The following is a 13,597-nucleotide window of genomic DNA, read 5'->3' on the forward strand; positions in this document are numbered from 1 at the left end:
CACCGCGAAACTGCATGTATTATTTCTCTTGCAGAAGTAAAGATCTGCAATTGCTGTCTACTGTTTATAAATCGTCTTGGCCATGCAATATTGAAAACCAGGTAACCTTTTTTTTCCCTCCTTGTCTCCAGACATAGCTATCAGACAAAAGAATTACACCCCATGAGCTAAATTATTCATAATGTATTTTATTGCAGATTGGCAACCACTGCTTGTTACATATTGCTGATGGTTACATTTAATCGGCATAATGCAGGTATGTGACCACCAACTTGTGCAGATAGAGAAAGAATTAGGGCTTTGGGAAGCGCCTTTTTTAATAAAAACTTAAACTCTGTTTTTTCCCCAACCCCCCCCCCCCCCTTTTGTCACAATCAGTCTGTTCGTGAGAAAGACTGATCCAGCCCTGATGAGAGTGCGGCAATTGATTTAACCGGCACTCGAAACGCGTCGGCAGACATAGGAACTCAACTCCTTGGTTAAATATTGCAAATATACCCCCTTGTGTCCCTGATATTTCAGAGGATTTGATTTATTCCAAATATAAGGGTGTTAGTTGTCTAATTCATCAATTTGTATGACAACTTTGTATTTCGGATTGTGTATATAATGATTGTTCTTTGTGACATTTCATTTGGTTGCTTCAATGTTTGATTATTATGAGTTTATTTGTAATTGTATGTCAAAACACATTTTTCACGTTGTTCATTTTAATTGTATAAGTACTAATGTGGTATTTCGTGTAGTTCATTATGTGTTCTTTTTGTGATCGAAGATATTAATTAAAAAATTAAAAAATAAATAAAAGGCAGAAATTACTGCTTAGGTAAACGTATTAATTTTCGTTTATCTTACTTCATATGAATGAGTGTTGAAGTCACTAGAGGTATAGGTAATTTTTTTCTTATGTAGTATAACTGGCCCTACCTACCCTCTAATCCTTTGGGCCAAACCCCTCCTATTTTGATAATAGCAATGTCAGACAGGCACCCACAAGGGTACTCTTTGACGGAGACTGACCCGGAGTACCACTTTGCCTATTTTTAACTGACTTTTTTTCCCACCATTCTACACTACACTTGTCTATCCCACACACACTCACTTCACCAAATGGCTAATCAAAAGTTCTTCGGTTAAGAGCCCCCTTGTGGGTGCCCGTCTGGCATTGCAGGACCGATCCAACGAGCAGCTAGCCCAATGATGAAGCAGGACACCCATTTGGTTGTGTGAGGGCCAGTGCTCCTATTGGAGCATACTCCATTTCCTGGAACCTTTGACTCTACATTTTCTTCATGAGGAACTGCACACTATGTTTACAATTTGATTTAAGGAAGGAGCGCGCGTGCTGGACCTTAATTGCTCCTGGTTCCTCTACTTTACAGAGTTTGATACCAAACACCATAGGTTTCTGTAAAGCTATCACGTAACTGTGACACTCGTAATAACCAGTGCCCAATACCTACACAAAAGATGGCTTCCCTGTTCACTTGTACCATGTAGCAATTGAAGAAGGCAGCACAGGGGCTTATCTGCTCATGCAGATTTGCCCTCACATAATTATAATGCACCCTGCCTTAGGGCTACAAGGCCTGCTGCAGAGGTGAATGAATATGCTACTTACCAGTATGCATCTGTTCTTGGCATGTAGGGCTGATGACATTCATATCTGTGCATAGATCGCCGCCTAGTGTTGGGTCCGGATGATTGCACATTGTTGTCCTGGAAGAGTCTTCGAAGTATCACGAGATAGGTGGCTCCTCCCCTGGACTACAGTGCGCATGGGCATCCTCTCCATCCCCAGATTGTTTTTCGCCATTGTGGCAGTGATGGAGTAGATACTGTATAGCATGGTCATCACTTACTGTAATTCTGAGTGCTGCAGCCGCTACAGGCGCCGGGGAGGAGGGTGGGCGATATGAATGTCAGCAGCCCTACATGCCAAGAACAGATGCATACTGGTAAGTAGCATATTCAGTTCGAGGCATGTGGGCTGCTGAATTCATATCTATGCATAGATTATATAGCAGTCCCTCCATTAGCGGCGGCTGCCCGTGCCAGCTGCAGCAGTCTGAAAAAGAGTTTTGAAAACAGCATGTCCTACAGCTGCCTGCTGTTTTGAGTGTACATCTACACAGTAGTGTTTGGTAAATGTATGTATAGTGGACCATGTGGCTGCTCTACATATTTTCTCTAAAGGAATGTTTCCTAGGAAAGCCATGGACGCCCCCAACTTTCGTGTTGAGTGGGCTCGTGGGGGAATCGTTAATGTGCGTTTCGCTTTTTGATAACAAATTTGAATACATCTAACGATCCATCTGGCTATCCCTGCTTTGGAAATGGCGTTGCCCTTGTGTTGTGGAGAAAAGGCAACGAAAAGTTGTTTTGTTTTCCTAAAATCCTTTGTTCTGTCTATATAGTACATGAGGGCCCTCTTTACATCTAGTGTATGGAGCATTCTTTCTGCGACATTTTCTGGATTTGGAAAGAAAACAGGCAGTTCGATAGTCTGATTCATGTGGAACTGCGATATCACTTTAGGCATGAATTTGGGGTTGGTACGTAGTACAACTCTGTTTGCGTGAACCTGTATGAATGGCTCTTGAATGGTTAGTGCCTGGAGTTCACTAACTCTTCTCAACGAAGTGATTGCCACTAAGAAAGCTACTTTCCAGGTGAGGAATTGAATCTCACATGAATGGAGAGGTTCAAAAGGTGGACCCATTAATCTGGTGAGGAACACATGGAGGTTCCACACTGGTGCCGGTGGGTGTCTTGGAGGAATCACTCGTTTGAGTCCCTCCAAGAAGGCTTTGATGGCAGGCACTCTGAACAAAGAGAGGTGCTGCCTGTTTTGAAGATAGGCTGCTATCGCGGTGAGATGTATACGTATGGAGCTGTATGCCAGATTGCATCGGTATAAGTGTAAGAGGTAACAGATGATGTTTTGAATGGATGCATCCAGCGGATTAATGTCATTGTTGTTGCAGTAAATGACAAACCTTTTCCATTTAGCCGCATAGCAAGCTCAGGTTGTGGGTCTTCTGGCCTCCTTGATGATATCCATACATTCAGGTGGCAGGTTAGGGTGCCAAACTCTAAGACTTCAGGAGCCAGATTGCCAGGTTCAGCTGTTGCGGATCTGGGTGCTGAATTTCGCCATGGTTCTGCGTTAAAAGTGTGGGTGTAATCCGCAGCCTTTGATGCGGCACCACGGAAAGTTCTAGAAAGGTGGTGTTCCACGGTTGGCGTGCCCACGTTGGAGCAACCAGGATGAGAGTCAGTGAGTGTTGCAGTTTGCGTGCCACTAGCGGTATTAATGGCGCTGGGGGAAAAGCGTACGCAAATCTGCCTGACCAGTTCATCCATATCGCATTGCCCTGCGACTGTGGGTGCGGGAACCTGGCGGCAAAGTTTCGGCATTTTGCGTTTTCCCTTGTGGCGAATAGGTCTATCTCTGGATGACCCCACTGCTGGAAGTACGGTTTGAGTACTGATGGATGTAGCTCCCACTCGTGCATTTGGTGGCTGTGTCTGCTGAGCAGATCCGCCATCTGGTTGTCCTTGCCTGGGAGGTGTTCCGCCATGAGGAACATGTTCCTCTGAATGGCCCACTTCCACATGCTCTGAGCCAGATGAGACAACTGTGGAGAGTGTGTTCCTCCCTGCTTCTGTATGTAGTACATGGCAGTCATGTTGTCCGTCCGGATCAACACGACTTTGTTGCATAAGTGTACTTTGAATGCCTTCATGGCTAGGAAGATTGCCATCAGTTCCAGAAGGTTGATGTGCATCTTCTTTTGCTGTGTCGTCCATAGTCCCTGCACTGTGTAATTGAGTACATGAGCTCCCCATCCCTGGAGAGAGGCGTCCGCCGTCAGTATTATTTGTGGAACAGGCTCTTGGAACGGTCGGCCCTTGCAAAGGTTTTGTGGATTCCACCAATGCAGAGAGTTGTATGCCCGACCGCTCACCAACACTAGGTCTGTTAATTGTCCTTGAGCCTGATTCCATTGACGTGCCAAGCACTCCTGAAGCGGGCGCATAAGTAGTCTAGCGTGCGGGACTATGAAAATGCAGGAGGCCATCATGCCTATCAACTGCATGAACACTCGCGCTGGAAGGGAGCGTTGAGGTTTGAACTTTGTGATCAGCAGTTGCATGCTGTTGATCCTCACTAAATTTGGCTGAGCTGTGGCTGTCTTAGTGTTTATGGTCGCGCCCAGGTACTGGCGTACTTGTGCGGGTTGAAGATGTGATTTCGGGTAATTTAGTGAGAATCCTAGACTGTGAAGAAGGTGAATGGTGTGGGACATGTGGCTGGCACATTGCTGGGCTGACTTTGCCTGAACAAGCCAGTCGTCCAGGTAAGGAAAGACGTGAATGTGCTGTCTCCGTAAATGTGCAGCCACTGTCGCTAGGCACTTGGTAAAGACCCTGGGTGCTGTTGTTACTCCGAAGGGGAGAACTTTGAACTGATAATGGTGATCCTGAATAGTGAACCTGAGATATTTTCTGTGTGATGGGTGTATGGGTATGTGGAAATACGCATCTTTCAAATCCAGTGTGGCTAGGAAGTCTCCCTGACTGAGTAATGGTAGAACCTGCTGTAGGGTGAGCATATGGAAATGCTCTGACAGAATGTAGTGGTTGAGGGGTCTCAGGTCTAGTATAGGTCTGAGAGATCCATCCTTTTTTGGGATTAAGAAGTACAGAGAGTACACCCCTGTCCCCTGTTGGTTGACGGGCACGACTTCTATTGCACCTTCTTGCAGTATACTTAGTACTTCCTGCTGCAATAATGCTAAGTGCTCTACGGACATAGGACGGTGCTTAGGCGGTATATCGGGTGGAATGGACGTTAATTCTGGACAGTAACCGTACTGGATAACTTCCCTGACCCACCTGTCTGTGGTGATGGACTTCCAGACTGACAGGAACTGTTGGAGTCTCCCCCCCCCGACAGGTGTTATGTGGTCGGGGGGGAGGGAGAAGGCGTCACTGTTTGTTTTTGGGGGAGGACCTGGTGTTGCCGTACCCACGTCCTCTGCCTTTGGTGCTGGATCCACGATATCCACCCCTATTGTTTTTATCATAGGTACTTTGCGTACCCCCTTTATTGTATTGCTGCTGGGACCCCTGACCTCTAGCTGCTCCTCTATTCCCGGGGCGACGAAAGGAGCCACTCCGAAACTGCTGCGACTGCAGAGCCCCCATTGATTTTGCTGTTTCAGTGTCTTTTTTAATTTTTTCGAGGGTAGTGTCAACCTCGGGGCCAAATAAAAAGTCTGGGTTGACCGGTTGATTTAAGATATTGTTCTGAATTTCAGGTTTGAAGCCTGAGATGCTCAACCATGCGTGCCTCCTCAACATTACGCTGGTGTTGATCGCCCTTGCTGCAGTGTCGGCTGCATCTAGTGCGCATTTGATGGACGCATTTGTAAGGAGTTGTCCCTCTCTGATAAGGAGCTCCGCTGCCTCTTTGTATTCATCTGGCAAGTGTTGTAGCAGTGATTCTAGTGTGTCATAGTGTGACCTATCATAACGGGCCAGGAGTGCCTGGGTGTTGGCAATGCGCCAGATGTTTGCTGCTTGCGCTGCTATCCCTTTGCCTGATCTCTCCAGCACTTTGGACTCCTTGTCGGGGGGAGGAGCATCACCCGTTGTTTGTGAATGTGCTCGTTTGCGAGCATTAGAAACAACCATGGAGTCTAATGGTAACTGACCCTTAATGTACATAGGGTCTCCGGGTGCTGGCTTGTATTTTTTTTCGATTCTGGGGTTTAACACCCGTGCCCTGGTTGTTTCTTTAAAAATGTCTTTTGCAGGTTTCAGAACCCCCTTCAACATTGGCAGAGTTTTGACGGTTTTCTCAGAGGAGGCGAACGTGTCCACTAAGAAATCTTCCTCTACAGTGTCAGAATGGAGTTCCACTCCATGATTGGCAGCAGCCCGTTCTATGAGGGCATTAAAGGCAGCAGTGTCCTCCGTGGGAAATGTCTTTATATTATAAAGCTGCGTGTCAGGAGCATCTGGTGCGTTACCCTGGTCGGTGGGGTCTCCCCATGCCTGATCTGGGTTTTGCATGTCATCATCAGGATCGATATCCACCGGGTAAGTGGTATCATCCCCTACATAGTCCTCTCCGGCGTCTTCCTCCGAATGCGTAGGAGAAAAAGACGGTGGGTCCTGAAGGTAGGGCTTAAAGGTTTCGTGAAGCACTGGTGTGGAACCTGCTGGCAGCTTTTATTTCAAAGGAATCTTGTATGAGTCCAATCCCTTCTCTGGTGTGATCTTCCGCTTGCGGAGCAGCAGCCTACCAGTGTCGGCGTCGATAAAGTGTGCCTGTGAATGCTCGATATCGATTTGTCCAGCGGATAGTGTCTGTGTTTGGTGGACACGTGTCCGAATTTCGAACATTTTCGGTGCCTTGGGCGGCGGCAATCGAAATGTGATGTGCACCGGTGCCGAGTGTGCTTTTGCGGCCTTGTGCGTTTCGGGACCCGACGTAGGTTCGAGGGTTGCCCGGTCCCATATGCGTTGCAACGACGCTGAGACCTGTTGCAAGGTGAACGCAGATGGCGCTTTGGAACCAATAGGCACCTTGGAGGCAGGTGTCGAAGCGGTATCCAATTTTTTCCCAGTCTTTGGGTCGTCGATCCGAAGGTGGGTATTGACGCTTTTTGGGGCCGGTGATTTGCTAGGCGCCGCACCCTTTGATGTCGACGCTGACGGATCGACCACCTTGACCTTGGTGGGTGGGGCCGTAATCTTCGGTGCCATAGGCTGAGGCGCCTTGTGGGGACCGAGGGCCTTCTTCTTTGGCACGGTGCCGGAACCCGTCTTGGTGAGCTCGGCACCGAAATCTCTTTTGGTGTGTTCGGTGACCTGTGCCGGCGCTGAAGGAGTGGAGGGCTTCGAGGCCTTTGATCCGATCGCAACCGCTTTCACTTTCGGTTTTGATGTAAATGGTGCGATAGATGGTTTTGGTTTCACTGAATGAAATCCGGTCGTCTTCGATAATAATGGCTCCTGTGAAATGTTCGAGGCCGGGCCTTGAGGCAGGGCCGAAGAACTGTGTGACTGATCTTGGGTAAGGCCCGCAGGCGATCCCTCGACCTGAGCCTTATGACGACTTTGTCTCTCGGCCTCCGTAACGACGGGTTGGCCTAGCTCTTCGCTGGAGCTATCTTCCTCGGCCCCAAGGGCCTCATCGTAGTCTCCTACCTCGCCGACGACGTCTTCGTCCTCGAAGATCACCTCATCATCGTCTTCCGATCGGGATTCACGTTCGGAAGCATGGCTGGAGTCTATGTCTTCTACGCTCTCGGCTTCCTCATCCTCGGTGCTGAAGATGTTGGCCGGGGCAGGCGCCGATTGCTGTGCCTTCAATCTCGCTGCCCGTCGATTCCGCAGAGTCTTCTTCGAGCGGAACCGGGCGCAGGCCATGCATTTCGACTCATCATGATCCGGTGAGAGACAATTGTTGCACACCGGATGGACATCGACGTGTGGGTATTTCGCATGGCATAAAGGACATCTCTTGAAAGGAGTCCTCGATTCCATCGTCGAGCGTTGATCGATGTTCGGACCGAAGCGGATCCGAAAAGCGTGAAGAAGTTACTAAAACACAAAATAAACTGGTCGATACCGAACGCGAACAATACCGACGAAACTAAAGGCCTTTTGGCCTTAAACTAAAGTTTCCGAACTTGAGCTAAGATAAGCACATCCGAACCCAATGGCGGAAAAAAACAATCTAAGGATGGAGAGGATGCCCATGCGCACTGTAGTCCAGGGGAGGAGCCACCTATCTCGTGATACTTCGAAGACTCTTCCAGGACAACAATGTGCAATCATCCGGACCCAACACTAGGCGGCGATCTATGCACAGATATGAATTCAGCAGCCCACATGCCTCGAACATACATATATGTAGTGACTTTAGCATGACAAACATGTGGGTACCAGGTCGTATTTTCACTCATGGTTTGCACCAGGACACACAGACTACAATGGCAGGATGCATGCAATTTGTATGGGGGTTCCTTGGGTGGCATAATAAATGCAACAGCCCTTAGGAACCCTGCTTTGGTGCCCATGCCCTAGGGACCACTTACTAGGGACTTACAGGGGTGCTAAAGTGTGTGTCAATTGTGTTACAATTAGACCATTTTACCTTGTTTTAGGGAAAGAGCACTGACACGGGCCTGGTTAGCAGGGACCCAGTGCACATCAGTTGACAAACATCAGTACCAGTGGTGAAAAGTGGGGGTGACCATGGCAAAAAAGGGGCTCTTTCCTACAGCCACCCCCCAACAGGTGATGTGTGGTCGGGGTGGGGAGAATTTCTAGTCAATATTTGGAGGTGGCCCCTTTTCCAGAACCTCCTATGTCCCTGCCCTTTTTGTTGTTTCCAGCTGTACTCTCGTGCCCCCTTGCTGGTGGTATGGCTTCTGCTGCTTTTAGAATGAGGGGGTAGTCTCTGGTTAAAGTGTCTCCACCAAAACGAAGTCCTCCTAAAGGAAGACATTCATTGTGAAGAGTGGCCACCTCGTGGTCAGCCATGGGGTACTGACCAAGGGAGATGACCTAATAGGGGATCAACACTGTAGTCATCCCAGAGTGCCGATGATCATCTGGGGGCACCAGTTTAAATGGTGCATCAGAAGGGTTGGCAGGGTTGAAGCGTCTGCCACCCCTATAGGAGAAGAGAGCATTTGTTTAGTGACTGCCGAGGCAATGGAAGTGGTGACCTGGGAGATAGTGGCAATGTTGGTGAAGGTTGTAGTGGTGGAAGAGAAGGTGGAACATGTGGTAGAAGCCTAGTTCCAGTGTCTCTTAGGCTTGGAGGCTGGAGTGGGCTTTCAAGTGAGATGCTCCTCAAAAGTCAATTTTCTCTTCCGAAAAACGGCCTATGGTGTTGTGAGAGGGAGCTTGGTTGAGATTTTCCCTGTATGGGGGTGGATAAACAGTTACTTCTATTGTGTATACAGCTCCTCCTTGAATCTCTATAGGATTGGCTGCTGTGAGTTATCGGAGCCCGGTAGAATCCTTGGTGCGGACAGTGATGTCCGCTCTGAAGTAGACTGTGGCCTGGCGATCAAGGCTGGTCTTGGTGTGGCTGCCGAGGGTGTCTTCGAAGTTCACAAAGCTTGTGGAGGATCGTGTGGCTCAACGACCGAGCAGGGTTGGTGCAAGGAGCTGTACTAGCGTCCCTTGCAGAGGTCGTTCATGGGCTTTAGCATGTAGAGACAGCGGGAGAGTCTAGTACCTCTTCCTCCAGGTAGGAGTTGGAGAGCACCACCTTCCGTCTTCACCTTCTTGGTTGTCAAGCCAGGTCTCTTCACCAAAGGAGGCAGAAGGCTGCCACTGTATCTTCTGGTGAGCCTCCCTCCTTTCGCATTGATACCAGAGGGTTTCCTTGAAGCAGAAGGTGAGGCGGGCCCGGCACGTGGCATCATCAACATCGGGCAGAGGTTGCACACCCCGTGATGATTGGACCAAGAATATTTGGTGTGGTATTGAGCACAGTATCGGAATGGCGTCAGTTGCATTTCTGCGAGTGCATTCTCTGAGGAGAAGTCGCTGACGAGGGGCGCGAGGCCGATACAAGGCTCAATGCCCTGCAGTTAAGAGTCAAGGATGATTCTGTCTCCGAAAGCTGTCTTTGAGATTAGCACGGAGAAAAAAAAAATCAGCTTCTGATGAACGGCATCAAATTGCACCATGTTCGCCCATGCCGAAGCGTCAGCAAAGCGTCGAACCTCAGAGCTCCGGTAGTACACGCACAAATCAAATGACGGAACAAAACACCCTAACCTGGAGCCAGTGCCCACTGTCTACTAAAAGAGGAGTCACAGGGTATAGACTAGAAAAAAAAAATCCTTCAATGAAAAACAATTTGGAAACATCTGTATACTAGATGGCAGCATTATGCAGAGCATGCATATCTACAACACATGCTACAAACCCACAGTTCCGTAGATCTAGATCCACATCATTCAGAGGTGGCACTCAAAGAGTAGGGATGTGTAATAATATGGTAATAAACAAATCAAATTTCATGCTTAATTTGCATACCCTGGGCCTAGAGATCTGAACCACTTCCTGCATGTGGGTATGAATGACTGCTCTTTGTAGATGTAAGGAAGCTAGGGAAAATTGCAGTAGAGTGCCAAAATTAAACAAAAGTAAAACTAACACATTTTAAATGCTGATTATGTCCACCTAGATTGGTTGTATGGAATAAAACGTATATTCAGAGGTTGACGTGACAGACCAATTCATACTCACTCCACGGCTTTTCCAACACTGTCCACATCTGCGTTCAGACTGCCAGTGCCATCTACAGATGGCTGCGGGCATACCTCAGGGCTGCTGTTCTCTGTATGTGTGACAAGACATCCAGTCGTAAGGACCATCTTTGCAGCGTCGTTCTGCAGGATTTGTGCTTCAGAGATAATCACCTCCTCCCACTCAGTCTCCTGAGGTTTTTCTCCACTAGGAACCACTCTCAGAAGCTGGCTGACAGCTGACAAACTCTCCTCCGCAGACCCCGGGGTGCTTCTATCTTCTGTCATGGGTTGTGGGGGCACAATAGAACCTCTTTGGACTGCTGGTTTGTCATTAAGACCAGCGTGAGTTCCTTTTAATTTCTCCTAGAATGAAAAGACCCACCACCAAAATGTGAAAATGCAGAAAATAGGTTAAATAAATAAAGGCATTTGGTAATGTGCAATAAATGCAAATGAACATTTGTTTAGGACTAGATAAACGTTTCAATCGCAAAGTCCCCAATGATGGGAGCCTTAGACAGGCCCGGCTCCAGGAATTTTTATTTGGGTGGGCCCCTGCGGGCCCAATTGGTCTCTTATATGTCTAGCCAGGCCTGCTTCCGGGCCCTCTTTTATCTCTTCTTAGTCTAGTCCTACAAGGCCCAGTAAAATGCACTCTTTTCCAAATCTCTGTCTAAATGTTATCACTCTCAAAAAGTGTTTTTTTCCATGTAATGTCCCTTTGATGGGAAAGGAGGTTTCTGAGGTGGGAGTATCAGGCAAGTGACACTACTCAGGCTCCCCCTGTGCGAGCCTTCAGGGAGAACCTCTCCATTACTACCTTCACCTGGGGCCCCTGACTCTGCAGCGCACTCCCTTACAGACTTGATTATCCACTTTTCTACCACCCCTCTCCAGTGCACCTTATCTCATAGCTGACCTTGGGCCCCAGCCCTATATCAGCCACCATCCAGTTCCACTTTCATTGTTTCCGGAAAAAACATTAGTAAAATCACCTTCAAACTTGAAACATTGAATATAGCAGTAAATGTAATTAGCATGTACTTTAAAGTATGTTCCACAGTTGCCCTAATGACCCGCCTGTTAATTAAATAACCAAAAACTGAAAGGCCATGACAGGGCCGGCTTTAGCGCTGGTGCGAAAGTCTTTTTTGGCACCCCACCAATGACCTCTTTCTCCGTAGATAGCTTTACTACCACCCTCCAACAGTGCCCTTCCTCTCTCCGTAGCCTCTCCCCCTCATGACCTCCTCCTCAGACTCCCTTACTACCACCCTCCACCAGTGTCCCTCATCTCTCCATAGCCCCCCTACCCCATGACCTCCTCCTCAGATTCCCTCACTGACACCCTCCACTAGTGCCCCTGATTTCTCCGTAGCTCCCGTCCACCCCATGACCACCTCCTCGGATTCCCTCACTGCCACCCTCCACTAGAGCCCCTAATCTCTCTGTAGCTCCCCCCACCCTATCATCTCCTCCTCGGATTCTCTCTTTACCACCCTCCAACAATGCCCCTCATCTCTCCGTAGCCCCTCCCCTACTGACCTCCTCGGATTCCCTCACTGCCACCCTCCACCAGGTCCCCTCCTCGCTCTATAGTCCCTCCCCCTATTGTCCTCCTCCTCGGATTCCCTCAATACTATCCTCCACCAGTGCCCCTCATCTCTCTGTAGCTCCCCCCTCCACCCCATGATCTCCTCCTGGGGACTTCCTCATTGCCACCATCCACCTGTGCCCCTCATCGCTCCATAGCCCCTCCCCAATGACCTCCTCCTCAGATTACCTCACTACCACCCTCATCCCTCCGTAGCTCCCGCTCATGAACTCCTCCTCGGATTCCCTCACTGCCACCGTCCAACAGTGCTCCTCATCCCTCCATAGCCCCTCCCCCAATGAGCTCCTCCTCGGATTCCCTCATTGCCACCCTTCACCAGTGCTCCTCATCTCTCCGTAGCCCCTTTCTCATATGCATTTCATTTGTTGTAAAGCGCTACTCATATCAGTGTAGGGTGTCACAGTACTTAACATCATGCACACATTATACTGAGACAATAAATCAGTCTACAGGGAATGTCACAAATTAGTCAGGATTACAAGGTGTAGAAATCACGTCATCTGTACTGGTGGGCAATATATTTTAAGAGGCTTTGGTCTGGAGAAGCACAAACACAGGATTTAAAGAGTACTCCAGTGGTTGTGGGTTACTGATAAAAATGTATATCTTCCCGCACAAACTCCTTTTAGCAACTGGGGAAGTTCTAACTACATCACAACACAAAAAAAGTGAAGTTTGTATGCAGCTCTTTGATGACAGTTCAGAGATCACTGTCCTATTTTAAGATTGTAACTTCTGAACTGAAAGTAACACAAGGATCTCTGTGACAAAGGCAATAACCCACTGAGCTATCCATATAAAATACAGTTTATCTGCATTTAAAAACTACCAACAGACGAATGACTGCTCTCCAGAAGGATCATAAATCACCATTTATCTGAACATTTTGAATTGTTGTACATCAGTGGCAGATTCACTGTGAGGGCCAAGGCTCATGTGTGGGTGGGCCTGGCTCACCCTCTAGAACCAGGCCGGGGAGCCGATAATGGCTGAAATGTTATGTTGAAGATAAAGTCACTCTACGAGCAAGAAGAGGTTTGCAAGCCAACCTGCGTTATGTAAAAACATTCTAGTTTGTGTTTCACTCTCAACAGAACTACAAGAGATCTAGCCTAACACAAACACGAGTAAGCAGACTGTGCGTGAAACCAAAATGTTCAGACATCTAAGGGTGACACACTGAGTAACATATGGAACACGAGAATAATGTACTCTTAATTTATTACAAGCACCCACAGTGGAGAACATTCAAGGGAATATTATCAATTCCACTCTATCAGGACTGTATTACTGTACTTGAATGAACGCATGAATGAAATAATGTGAATTTGCTTCTACAGTTGTTTTAAAAGGCACAGGCTTTCAATCATGATGGCTCTGGAGAACAATGTTCTAGATATGGATAGCAAATTAACCTAAATTCACCACAAGGATAGACTTGAGCCTATGAGGAGCCAGAACATCAGAAGTATAGACAGCAGCAGTTAAGTTGGGAAATTAGTACTGCATCCACTGTGGCAGAGACATTTGCACTAGATTACTTGGGAACGAGTGGCGTACATAGCCCTTCTGGTTCAATGGGCAACAATTTAGAGACTCAGCTGTGTGACTACTTTACCATCAATCAAAAAAAACACCTATTTACTCATACCCACCAGGGGTCCTTCCTTCCCTCAAATGTCATTCT

General features: G+C 47.9%; 1 protein-coding gene across 4 annotated transcripts in view; it reads right to left on the reverse strand.

The window, feature by feature from the left end:
• The window catches only part of HMGXB3 (HMG-box containing 3), a 519,976-nt gene that overhangs the window by 302,288 nt on the left and 204,091 nt on the right, over positions 1-13,597 (reverse strand). For all 4 annotated transcript variants that reach the window (XM_085617738.1, XM_085617735.1, XM_085617736.1 and 1 more), the window contains exon 7: positions 10,294-10,658. In XM_085617738.1, the coding sequence (XP_085473864.1) occupies positions 10,294-10,658 (365 nt within the window). The remainder of the gene's footprint in view (positions 1-10,293; positions 10,659-13,597) is intronic.

The sequence above is a fragment of the Triturus cristatus genome, chromosome 7 (genome assembly GCF_964204655.1).
Source record: "Triturus cristatus chromosome 7, aTriCri1.1, whole genome shotgun sequence".
NCBI classification, from domain to species: Eukaryota; Metazoa; Chordata; class Amphibia; order Caudata; family Salamandridae; genus Triturus; species Triturus cristatus.